At 47.5% G+C, this 12,993-nt stretch overlaps 1 protein-coding gene across 1 annotated transcript in view; it reads left to right on the forward strand.

Moving 5' to 3' along the window:
* Positions 1 to 12,993, forward strand: part of RNF20 (ring finger protein 20) — a 1,863,764-nt gene that overhangs the window by 704,784 nt on the left and 1,145,987 nt on the right. Inside the window, exon 12 of the mRNA XM_044084026.1 lies at positions 7,787 to 7,908. Coding sequence (XP_043939961.1) covers positions 7,787 to 7,908 — 122 coding nt within the window. The remainder of the gene's footprint in view (positions 1 to 7,786; positions 7,909 to 12,993) is intronic.

The raw sequence follows: 12,993 nt of genomic DNA on the forward strand, positions 1-12,993 counted from the left end.
CACAAAGTGAGGCTTTTCTCCACGATTGGCCCCCTGGTCTACTTTATGCTTATCCCCCAATCCCTTTGATTCCAGATTACAACGTTCCTACAGAGAACTGCCAGGTTGAAGAGCAAAGTCATCTTCATTGCACCCTTTTGGCCTCAACAGATTTGGTTTCCCTTCCTATGCCTTATTTAATTCATCACCCTTGGATTCTGGACCCAGCTCCAGATCTGCTATCTCACCCAACAGGCGTGACGCACCCAGACCTCCTCAATCTCAGGTTGACAGCTTGGTTTCTCCATTTCCGGTAATAGCTAGACAGCCTATGCTCTTGTCTCCTGTCCATTAGATTTTGTTATCCTCCCTTAAACCATATACAAGGAAACTTCAAACTAGTAAATGGAAAAGATTTGTACACTGGGTACTTCAAAATGACGTGGAACCTTTTTCTGCTCCATTTCATAATATTCTTGATTTCTCTTTTTAATCAAGGAGCTAGATCTTTGACAGTTAAAGTTCAGTTGGCAACAGTTCCTAAATTCCATTTTGGTTTGGATGGTTCCTCACTCACTTCTCATAAGCCTTATAAAAGCTTTTTAAGAGGTACGCGTCTGTTAAGACCCCCGTTTAAAGATCCTACTCCGCCATGTTATCTAACTTTGGTACTACAAGCCCTGATTTAACCACCTTTTGATCCAGCACATTGCTGCAATCTTAAATTCCTTTCTTGGAAAACATTGGTTTGGTGGCCGTTATGTCAGCCAGACGTGTTTCAGAACTTCAGGCATTATCTGTGAAAGCTCCATTTTTTCATAAAAATAGACTTGCATTATGAAGTGATGCATCCTTTTTTTTACCCAAGATAGTTTCAGGATCTAACATTAACCAGTCCATCAATTTACCTGTTTTCTTTCCACTTTCCAAATTTTTCAAACACAGGTGATTTGTTTGTTGCCTATGGACATCCAATAAATGTAACTGCATTTCTATTTACAGAGAACAAAGGACATCAAAATTACAGACCAGTTATTCACTTCCTTTGCTGATATGAAACCTGGGTAAACCAGTATCCAGAATTACTCTCACCAGATGGCTTACTGGCTGCATTTCCTTTGTTTACAACAAATTGGATATTCCTTCACCAAATCAAGTTCATGCTCAGACAGATCCATAGCAACTTCCTCAATTTTACCATTCAAGGGCTTCCATGGATAAAATACGTGCATCAATGACTTGGGTCTCTCCTCAAACTTTCGTCACTCATTACAAAGTGGATTTGGTATCCAGAGGTAGAACATCATTTGGTCCAATGGTGCTTAAGAATATCCTGCCTTGAGTGCACCCTAGGATTTAGGTAGCTGGGGACTTTCTCCAGTCAGTTGGGAACAGAATGAAAATTGACATCATCAAGTAAAGAAGCTATGTACTCACCATAATGTTCCATCTGTGCTGCCCATTTTCATTCTTCTCTACTCCCCACCCACCAACCCCCTTCTTATGTTTTTTGTGGACGAGTGAGTGGATATGAAAGAATTGGCATAATCCAAGCTCCCGATATAGCCTTGTCTAACCTTTTTTGGCTTTTTTCTCTTTTGTGTGCTTTTGGGTATGATAGTTTTTTTCTGCTTTAGCTAGCAGACAAGATCTGAGGTAATTGGGGTTGATTCTTTCTGGGTAAGGGAGAAGCTTGAGAGTTCTAAGTTGCCATGAGCTTTTGCAATGGCCAAGTCAGATCTAATGGTTCGGATCCAACCCGTCAGTTGAGAAAGAATGAAAATGGACAACACAAGATGGAATGTTATGGTGGGTACATAACATTTTTGCTATCCAACTGCATCCAGAATCTTTTAACACATCAAGAAAAAAAAAAACAATTTTAAAGTAAAATAAAGCTGTGATAAAATAAGAGCAAAAGACAATAAACAATACCAGTATTAAGTGAAGACTTCTGAAATAATCACACCAGTTACAGTAGTCTGAATGCTCTTAAAGATTGAATCTTTTTGTGTTACTACTTATCTGCTCCCAACAAATAAGTCGCATTTAATCCCTTTGAAGTCTGTAAATGGAAAACTAATAATGTGAAGTTGTTCTATCTCGCCGTTTTGTTCTTACACGTGGGTTTGGAGCCGATCCCTCAGGTCAGTCTGCCGCTTTTCAACCTCAACCACTCAGAAGCTTGAGGCACAGTATATATCCCATGATGCTCTACTGTAAACCCCAGATCTAGTTTGCCACTGCAACGGATCTACAGACTCGTTGGAGGAAGTTTGGGCCAGTGTTATTTTTCTATATTTAAAAAAGTTTCTCTTGTGGGTGGCCCCTCCTCTACAGGGAGGGACTTCACCGGACGCTCCCACTGATGAAGTACCTAGGAAGTGACTGTGCAAGAGGAGGCACTTGGATTCCCCACAGGAATCCCTGACATCGGACACTGAATTAGAGGAATCGGAAGGGTCCCCATGATCCCCCTCAGAGGATGTCACATTTGCAGACATATTGGAGATCTTAAGGCAGAGGGGTGATTGGCAGTCCCTTGCCCCTACTGAGGACGAGTCAGTACTCCTGAAGGCCTTTGGGTCTCAACCATCCACCTCTTGGGTTACTCCTCCCTTCAACGAACTAATGGATTTGGTTGCTTGAAGGGCGTGGGAGTCCCCTGATTCAGTGGACCAGTCCCTCGGAGGCCCAACAAGTTCATTACTTCCCCTGCTGACAAGGCCTTTCTCACCAAGGGAGTCCCGGTTGATGCCATGGTGGTGGCGGCAGCCACCAAGAAAGAGATGTTGGAAACCTCTTCTTCTGTCCATCATCCTAATAGGGATTCTAGGACGATGGACAGGTATGGAAAACGCATATTTAGTTCTGAGGCATTTTCCATGAGATCGCTCAACTATCTAACCCACTTTACCCGCCTTCAACGCAATCTCCTTAAAGAGCTGGGAAGATACTCTACAGGGTAACACAGCTGATGCAGTTTCTGAGAAAGTGACCGCACAACTCAACACCCACAATTCTATAGACAACTCATCCATGCGGCTCATTTCTTATGCCACTGATGGATCGAGTAGGGCTGCAGGTTCAGCGGTAGCTCTTTGGAGACAGTCCTGGATGCACCTTTGCTCCTTCGCCGAAGCCTTCACGTCTTCCTTCGTCAATACCCCATTCGATGGTTCCGCCTTGTTCGGGCCTAAAGTTAAGGAGACGCTTACTAGGTGTGAGCAAGAAGGAAAGACTCTGTCTGCTGTAGGAGTCCGTTTTTCCACTCCAAGTAGACCATACCACAAAGGGCAACAAAGTGGAAAAATGTGGTTTCGAAAGCCCCAAGGAGCTTTCCAGAACACACCTACTGATACCCCCTCTAGGAGCAGAGGAGGGGGTAAAAATGGAAGACTCCGCCCAAACGGCAGAGGGGGTCCGCAAAATCAGGGTGAGCAGTTCTCTGGTAAGCCCTATCATCGTTCCTGAAAAGAAGTCTGGCTGTCCTGCTCTGGAGGCGGTCGGGGGTTGCTTGGCTTTATACCCAAACACCTGGCTAAACATTACAACGGATTCTTGGGTAAAAAGCATCATTTCCAGAGGTTACTACATTCCCTTTACAAAATTCCCTCCCATGTGTACAAGTATTCCAGATGTTCCACCCAGTCTGCGAAAACTAGCAGCCATAGAGATTCAAAACCTGCTAGACAAGAGTCATCCAGCCAGTCCCGGCGGACCAGATAGGATCCGGAACTTACTCAAGGTTCTTTTTAGTTCCAAAGAAAACAGGGGACTGGAGGCCCATATTAGACCTCGGCAAACTCAACACCTTCGTCAAGAAGGAAAAGTTCTGGATGGTCACGCTTCAATTGATACTTCCGTTTCTAGAAACGGGCGATTGGATGTGCTCTATAGATCTCAAGGATGTGTACTACCACCTCAAAATGGCCAGATCATCCAGAGATCACTTGCGTTTCCGGCGGGGGGCCAGTCATTACCAATTCAGAGCCCTGCCCTTTGGTCTCACCATAGCCTCCCAGAGGGCTCACCAAATGTATGGCAGTGGTCACGGCTCACCTGAGACTCTTAGGATTCCGGGTGTTTCCATATCTGGACTACTGGCTCCTCACCGCCACCACCAGGCATCAACTAATTCATGCAAGAGACTACACTATCAACCTGTGTTCCCAGTTGGGCATAACCTTAAACTTCGAAAATCTGCGTTATCGCCCTCGTAGCGTATTACCTTTATAGGAGCAGAGCTAGACACTGTCGATTCAAGGATCAGGTTGCCTCAAACAAGAATCTTATCCCTAAGAAGTCAATTGTCCAGTCTGTTGACCCAGAACAAAGCTCCTGCATCCCAGATATTGAAGCTGTTAGGCACAATGGCAGCGACGCTAATAGCAGTCCCGTTGGGACGCATGCACATGCGGATACTGCAGTGGTTACTCTTCACACAATGGTCTTAACAGCTGCCGATGTCGCACGAGATTCTGTTAACAAATATTTGCAAGAAGGATCTCAATTGGTGGCTGAACAGCGAAGCGAGCAGGTAGTAGTCGGACTTCCCCTTGTTCTCCCCCAACCCACAGCCACAGTGACCACGGACGCTTCCCTGATAGGGTGAGGGGGCTATTTCAGGTAAAGACTGTCCAGGGTACTTGGTCGAGCATGGAATCACATTTGCATATAAATGTCCTGGAGCTGAGAGCGGTGTTCCTGGCGTTGCAACACTTTCACGACTGTCTTCCTCCAGGGACAGTTGCAATTCAGACAGACAACATGTCAGTAGTCTGGTACATCAACAAGCAAGGGGGAACCAGATCGTATCCCTTATGCCGAGAGGCCCTAAGAATTTGGCAGTAGACTGTATCCACCAGGCACTTTCTGATAGCAATGCACATCCCAGGGTCATCCAACGTGATAGCGGACAAACTGAGCAGGGCCATCCTGTTACCTCACGAGTGTTCCCTCAAACAACAGGTGGCAGACAAGATTTTCCGCAGGTGGGGCCAGCCTTGCTGCGATCTGTTTGCATCTCCGATGAATGCCAAATGCAGAAGCTACTTTGTCCTTTATCCCCCACCGGGGAGCAACCCGAGGGACGCGCTTGTACACGATTGGCCCCCGGGCCTCCTGTATGCCTTCCCGCCAAGTCCTCTAATTCCCAAGTTCATACAGAAAGCCAAGAGTCTGGGAAGGACTGTTATTCTGATAGCCCCATCTTGGCCTCGTCAGATTTAGTTCCCCTTTCTACAGAAGTATCAAGTGGAAGAACCATGGGTTCTGGACCCAGTGCCAGACCTTCTGACTCATTCGTCGGGAGTTCTTCATCCCTCCCTCATCTCCCTAAAACTGACAGCTTGACTGCTCCAATTCCCATATTAGCCATGTCTCAAGATTTGTCTCCCGCGGTCAAACATATTAGTTTCCTCTCATAAACTGTCAACCAGGAAGCTATATAATAGCAAATGGAAATGATTTGTTCACTGGGCTTCTCACCATGACGTTGACCCATATGTTGCGCCTATTCATACCATATTAGAGTTCTTGTCTTCCTTGTTCTATGATGGGGCAGCAGCTGCCACCATAAGGGCTCAATTGGCTGCCATTTCCAACTTTCATGTAGGTTTTAACTGATCTAACATAATGTCCCACAGACTATGTAAAGCCTTTTTGAAAAGGACCCATTATCTCAGACCACCTGTCAGACGCCCTGTTTCTCCCTGGAATTTGAATCTTGTCTTATCCCAGTTGATGCTTACCCCCTTCGAACCCACGCCATCTTGTGATTTGAAGTTTCTGTCTTGGAAAACAATATTTCTGGTAGCCATTACATCTGCGCGTAGGGTCTCTGAACACCAAGCTCCATCTTTCAGGCCCCCATATTTGATCTTCCACCCTGATAGGGTGTCCCTCAGGACAAATCCTACCTTTCTTCCTAAGGTCTGCTCCGAAGGTAACTTAAATCAGTCCATTTTAAGCTCCCAACTTTTTTTAGACATCATACCAACAGACTGGAGTGTATATGTTACATAAGCTTGATGTTCACAGACAATTGAAATTCTACTTGGACAGAACGAAAGATTTCAGGCAGTCTGATCAACTGTCTCCTACGCAGAGAACAAGAAAGGTTCTGCGGTATGAAAAGTCACATTATCTATGTGGCTTTCTGATTGCATTAAATTAATTTATTCCTCCACTAATCAACCATTGCCGACTAATGTCAAAGCCCATTCTACCCGGGCTGTTTCTACGTCATTAGCTCATGCAGCTCGTTTACCCTTGGATATCATCTGTGCAGCTGCTACTTGGTCCAAACCTCATGCGTTTATCACTCATTACAAAGTGGATAGGGCCTCCAGGGACAGGGTTTCCTTTGGTTCCACTGTGCTCAGGAATGTTCTCCCTTGAGCCGCCCAGGATTAGGGTGCTAGGGACGCTACCCACGTGTAAGAACAAAACGGTGAGATAGAACAACTTCACATAAAGAAGTTATGTTCTTACCATAACGTTCCATGTGAGTTGTTCATTTGCCTTTTTGTTCTTACATTCCCTCCCACCTTCCCCCTCCTAGTGAGAAGAATGGTTGTCTTGGTGGATTGGTTGGTCTTGTCAGCTTGTCTCCTTATAAGACAGACTGTTTTTTTTTCTGCAAATCTAGAGGTACCTAGATAGGTAGGTACTGCAGTGCTTATTTTTTTAGGCTATCTTCGGGTGCAGCGTACTAGATCTGGGGTTTACAGCAGAGCATCATGGGATATATACTGTGTCTCGAGCTTCTCTGAGAGTTTGAGCTTGAAAAGCGGCCGACTCGGAGCCGAGGGATAGGCTCCGAACCCATGTGTAAGAACAAAAAGGCGAGATGAACAACTCACATGGAACGTTATGGTAAGAACATAACTTCTTTTTTACTAAATGGTCCTAAATAAGAACATTTAGACGTCCAAGAAAAAAAAAAAACAACTTCAAAGTAAAACAAGCAACAGTTTAAAATAATATCAGGAAACAAGAAAAAAATACAGGTATGCATACAAAAACAAAATTCCAAAATAGTCAACACAACAGTAGCAGCAGTCCCAGGGCAGTGGCAGCTTCCAAAGATTAATCGTGCATTTTCCAAAGACTAATTTGTTTCCTGTTCTGTTTACATTAAATAAAATTCCTCCCACAAATCATTTGTTTAATCCCTTTGCAATCAAAGAATGGAAAACAGACATTTGCTAAATAGCCCTAACCAATGCCTTATAAAATTCCTAGGGGAAAAAAGTGTTCAAGTAAAACAAATATAAGACCAAGAGACAGGAAATAGTGCAAGTATGCAAACCATAATTGGGGAATTCCAAAGTTAAGTGAAATAATTGTACTAAGTAACATCAAGAAGTTTTCTACTTTTTGCCATTTATAAGTCTTTGTCTGACACTAATGTAATGTTTCTGTTTAACTGCTTTTCAGAATGGAAAATGACTTGTAGTTCACATTTCATGGGAATGGAGACCCCTGCTTTATTATTTAGTGTCCATCTGGAGCTCAGATGTTTTGTGCTGTCTAGAAAGCAAGGATTCACAGATTACAATATGAAATAGTAAGCATTTATCGAGAAACTGGTCACAGTATGCTGTGACCTGTGAATGACTTGTGTATTTTTTTCTGTCATGTGTTATTTGGAAGAATTTGTCAAATACCTAGTCAGTATTGCAGCCTTTGTGGTGGAGGTAGATTCTATTCTGAGTGACAAGACACTGGAGTTTCTCCCCAGCTGTACTCAAAAAGTTTTATGTATCCATGCTGCTTTTTATCTTTTCTTTTCATGTTTCAGGGCCAATCAATCGAGAGATGCGGCATCTGATCAGCAGCCTACAGAACCACAATCATCAACTAAAGGGTGAAGTACAGCGTTACAAGCGCAAACTGCGAGAGGTTCAGTCAGAGTTGAGTAAGGTAGTTATCAGAGCAACTTAGATTTTTTTTTTGCAGCATAAGCCCGGAAACAAAGTTTTTAACGCAGCAGGTTTTTTTGTTCCTGTCCTCATGATGATAACATCTTCCTGTCTGCTTGCTTAATTGGCCTATTAATTCCCTTCGATGACAAGCACCCCTGCAGCCTATCCATTCCTAGAAAAGAGGTCCGAGAGTGTAGGAGAGCAGTGACATCCTGTGAGAGCAGGGAGTTGCTTTATTCCCTAATCCCACAGGACATATCCAGTAAGGTGCTTTTAAAGGTCAGTGTTCAATGGGCATGCAGTGGACATCAAGGAAGATGCATCTCTCCTTTCTGATATAACCCCTTAGGGCTGGACTACCCCCTTGAAGACAGTGCTTCCAAGTAGTTTTCAATCTCTGCCTTGGGATGGTTTGCCCCAGAAGTGCATTTCAGCACCCCTCTTGCTATTGAGAGGCAAGCTGGCTAAGCCCTGTCTTACCTCTTTCAGCTCCAAACAGGTGCCAGAAATGTTAATTGAACACTGGTCACTTAGGTCATAGTCAGGGCTTTATCCTTTTAAGCCAGCAATTTCAGAAAGCTGGTATGTCAGGATTCCTTGAATGGCAGTGACCTAAATACACCTGTCATGAACTTCAGGTAGTATGTTTGTGTGTGTTTGGGATTAACACCACAATATTCCGTGATTGTTAGTAGTGTGAGAGGCACTGCATTGCACAGAATAACATGAGTTTGAGAAACTAAAGGTCCACTAAAATATTTTTTGTGAAGTGCTAATTTACAGTGGATTTGAAACTGGACATGGCACAAGTCACTGTAGTTTACTGAATTTGGTTTATCTGGTTGGCTCCACAAATATTGGCAATAAATGTAGCAGAAGTATATGGTGCATGCACCGGTGGATTTGCACAGGTGTGCAGTTTTTGTGGGCATATAAACAAAATACAAAGCTAGGACAAGTAATTGGGTAATTGTTGAATGAGCAGCAGTCTGTCATATCATCCAAGAATTAATCAATTTAACTTACAGAACCTTTGAGAATATTTTTTTGAATACAAATTATTGGGAATAGTTGTATAATTCAGTTTATGCATAACTCATGAACCTTAGATCTGAAGTAGGATATTCATTTGTCTGCAACCTGTGGGTTATGGATCCGATATCGGATCCGAACCGGCATAGTTTTCCAGCTATGGATCCAAGCTCTCAGCTCCTCCCCTCACCCATAATGCCCTGCTCTACCCTCATGACCTCAGATCTTGTTTGCCGCGCTGGTAACTAGATGTGGATTTCATAGCTCTCAGCTAAGTGGACTTTTCTTGTTTAAAAATAGAGAATTTTTTCCTTCTTTAACTTTTTTTGTGTGAAAGTTGTAGGTTTCCTATTATTATTGACTGTTTTTAGTTTAATTTAATTTTCAGTAGTAATTTTTATTCCCTGCCTCGCTGGTAATGAGTGTTTGTGAGGCCTGTGTGTTCCTTTTTTGTTTAAGTTACTTTCTGTAACTTAGGTTAAATTTAGAGACTATGGCTGAACAGCCTAAGTCCATATTTTCTAAATGCTCCGAGTGTGGCCATAAGCTCTCTCCTGCTGGTGGCCACACTCGTGTTAGTGTCTTGGGGTTGAACACCTCACATCTGGTTGTTCCATTTGTGCAGGGTTCAACCCCAGGGCACTGAGGGAGCGGAGGTCCAAGCTGGTCTTGGCGGGTCTTTTACCGCCGGACTCGGCTCCGACCTCCGCTCCTTCGGGGACTCCTGCGGCTGCAGTTGTTCCTCCTGTGGCACCCCCTCCTGCTCCTGGGACTCAAACTCCCGCTTCAGGACAGGAGAGGGATGCATCTAAAAAGGACCGGAGGGAGAAGCACCACAAGCGGCGGGCCGAGACCTCTGTTTCGGCCCCGCCAGCCAAGCGGGCTTCTCCCGGCTTCCTATGGTGCGGTCTCCTCCTTCTCGGCTCCGGTCACCTGTGTGCTTCTCACCGGGGCCTGAGGAGGAGGAGACCCGATCTCCGTCGAGGCTATCGAGGAGGCATTCCAGGCCTACCTCGGTAGCCTCGTCGAGATCTACCCATAGCCTTTCGGATGCTGATCTGGACCGGATGATGAGAAGGTTCATCCAGGCCCAGATGCAGATGGGAGTGCTCTTGCCTCCCCCCCCTCCGGGGGGGAGCTCAACACCCTTTTTTAAGCCTATTGCTCCTTCTCCGACCCGCTACCCGGGTTCGGAGCAACTGGAGCCGAGCAGCTTCGGAGCCGGGGGGAGGTCGGAGCCGATAGTACTTGGTACTTCGGATCCGACCATGCCCTCGAGTGCGTCGGATCCGATCTCTCGGAGCCTGGATCCGAGCTTCGGATCCGGGGGGATCAGTGCTCCTTCGGCGCCGTCTGTGTCGGAGCGCACTGTCCCTTCGGATCCGAGTGCTTCGGCGCCGGCTCCGATCCACTCTTCGGATCCGAGGGGAGCCGATTGTCGGATCCTTTGGTCGAGGACGGCACCCTTTCGGCTTTTGATGTAGTGGAGAGGGCTCTGTTGAGGGTCTCCGGACCCCGGCACTTGCTTCGCTCCGTCCGCGCTCCCTCTGCACTGGGCCAGGCTTCCACCATCCGGCCCCTGGGACAGCCCGTTTCTGTGCCCCAAGTTGCTCCCATGGAGCAAATTGCTGCTTGCGAGGACTCCTCTGACAGCCCCCCAGAGGAGGCTCCTCGCAAGCATACGTGCAAAGGAGGCACATTGACTCCTGAGTCTCTCACTGAAGACACGGACTTGGAGGAAGGGGAAGGCTCCCCACGGTCACCCCCCGAGGATGTCTCCTTCGGAGACATCATGGAAATGCTCCGTATTAGGGGTGGTCTGCCCCAAGTCTTCCTCGGACGAGTCCGTGTTCTTGGAGGCATTCAAACGGGCCCGTCTACCTCTTGGGTGTCCCCCCCTGCCGACCCCCTGGTGGACCTTATTACCACCAGGGCGTGGAAGGAACCGGACACCGTGGAGCCAATTCCCAAAAGACCTGATGGAATCCTTAGCCCGCCTTCTGACAGGACCCATTGGAGTAAGGGGCCTCCTGTAGATGCCATGTTGATGGCGGCGGCCACAAAGAGGGAACTGGCTCAGGAGAGTCCCTCAGTCCACCCACCGAGCAAGGAGTCTCGGATGATGGACCGCTTGGGGAAGCGGATGTTCAGTTCGGCGACCTTCTCGGTAAGGGCGCTGAACTATTTGGCACATGTTATTCGGATGCAGCGAGACCTTATTAAGGAGTACGCTGCATCCCCCCCTGAGTCCATTTCGGAGGAGGACAGAGCTCTGCACTCCACCAAAATGGCCACTCTTAGGTCAGTCACAAATACTTCTATGCGGCTACTCTCCCATGCTACGGAGGGCGCTAGAGCTGCGGGACAGGACTGGTCACTAGACGCCAGGCCTGGCTCCGCCACTGCGATTTTTCTGAGCCCTTCAAGGCGCTTTAACGCCTTTGATGGTTCTGCTCTGTTTGGCAAGACCGTCATGACGTTGACCCAGAGCGAGAAGGACGGAAGACGCTGTCTGCCGTCGGAATCCGCTTCTCTGCACCCCAGAGGCCCTATTCTAGGAACCAAAAGGGTCAGAAGAAGATGTGGTTCGGAAGTCGCAGCAGTCCCAGCCTGCTCCGGACAACCAGTCCTTCCGTGGCAGAGGAGGACAGGGAGGACGCCGCCCTAGAGGCAGAGGGGCTCCCAGAAACTTCGGGTCCAGGGAACCTTTCTCTGAACGGCCCGCGCAGCAACCCTGAGGGGTTGCCCGACTGCTCTACTCTGGAGGCAGTCCGGGGGCGTTTTTCTGTGCACCTAGCGGCATGGGGGTCCATAACATCGGACCGCTGGGTTCTCCAAATCATATCCAGAGGATATCGCATTCCTTTCCTTCACCTTCCAAAGTTGAAGTCCCTCCCAGACGTACCACCCGGTCAAAGGGAGGCCGCTTTGGCAGAAATTGGCCATCTGCTAGAGAAAAGAGCCATCCAGCCCGTTCCCCCAGACCAGATCGGATCAGGGTTCTACTCCAGGTTCTTTTTAGTGCCAAAAAAGACGGGGGAACTAAGACCAATCCTAGACCTCTCTCTCTTGAACCTGGCAGTCCCCAAAGAAAAATTCCGAATGGTCACTCTACAATCTATTCTCCCCCTTCTGGGAGAAGGCCACTGGATGTGCTCGATAGATCTCAAGGACGCGTACTACCACATCCTAATGGACAGACGCTCCAGGAGGTTTCTCCGCTTCCGGCTGGGAGCCAGTCACTACCAGTTCGGTCTCGTTCCCTTTGGTCTCACCACACCCCCCAGGGTGTTTACCAAAGTACTAGCAGTGGTAGCGGCCCACCTGAGGCTTCAGGGGTGCAGGTCTTTCCCTACCTGGACGACTGGCTCCTTACCGCCCCAACAAGGCATCTACTTCTCTCGGCGCGGGACTCCTTTCTCCATCTTGCTCCATTTCTGGGCATCACAATAAATACAAACAAGTCCAACCTGGCACCCACTCAGCTCTTAGATTTCATAGGGGCCAGACTAGACACAAGGAGTTTACTGAGCCTTCCTCACTGCGGACAGAGTTCTAAATCTGCAGCTCCAGGTGCGGGCCATTCTCCATTCATGTTCTGTTCCAGCGGAGTTGGTCCTGAGGGCTCTAGGGTCCATGGCTTCGCCGATAGCACTTCTTCCTCTTGCCAGGCTCAATATGCGCATTCTACAGTGGACGCTCTTAGTACAGTGGTCATACCTTGCTCTCCCCATGCATCATCCCATAGCGATCAGCAAGGCTTGCAAGCGGTCCCTCTTGTGGTGGCTCCACTCCCCGGATCTCCACGAGGGTCGCCCATTTTGTGCTTCTCCCCGTCTCGCCACGGTGACCACGGACGCCTCCCGCCTCGGGTGGGGGGGGCACCTTGCGGGCCGGACAGTCCAAGGCACGTGGAACGATTCAGAGACCTTTCTGCATATCAATGTTCTAGAGATGAGAGCAGTGCTCTTAGCGTTGCTAGCACTTCAGGACTTTCTTCCCTTGGGAACAATTGCGATTCAATCGGACAATATGTCTGTTGTCTGGTACA

The sequence above is a fragment of the Protopterus annectens genome, chromosome 9.part0 (assembly GCF_019279795.1).
Source record: "Protopterus annectens isolate FY-2018-M chromosome 9.part0, PAN1.0, whole genome shotgun sequence".
Classification (NCBI taxonomy): Eukaryota; Metazoa; Chordata; order Ceratodontiformes; family Protopteridae; genus Protopterus; species Protopterus annectens.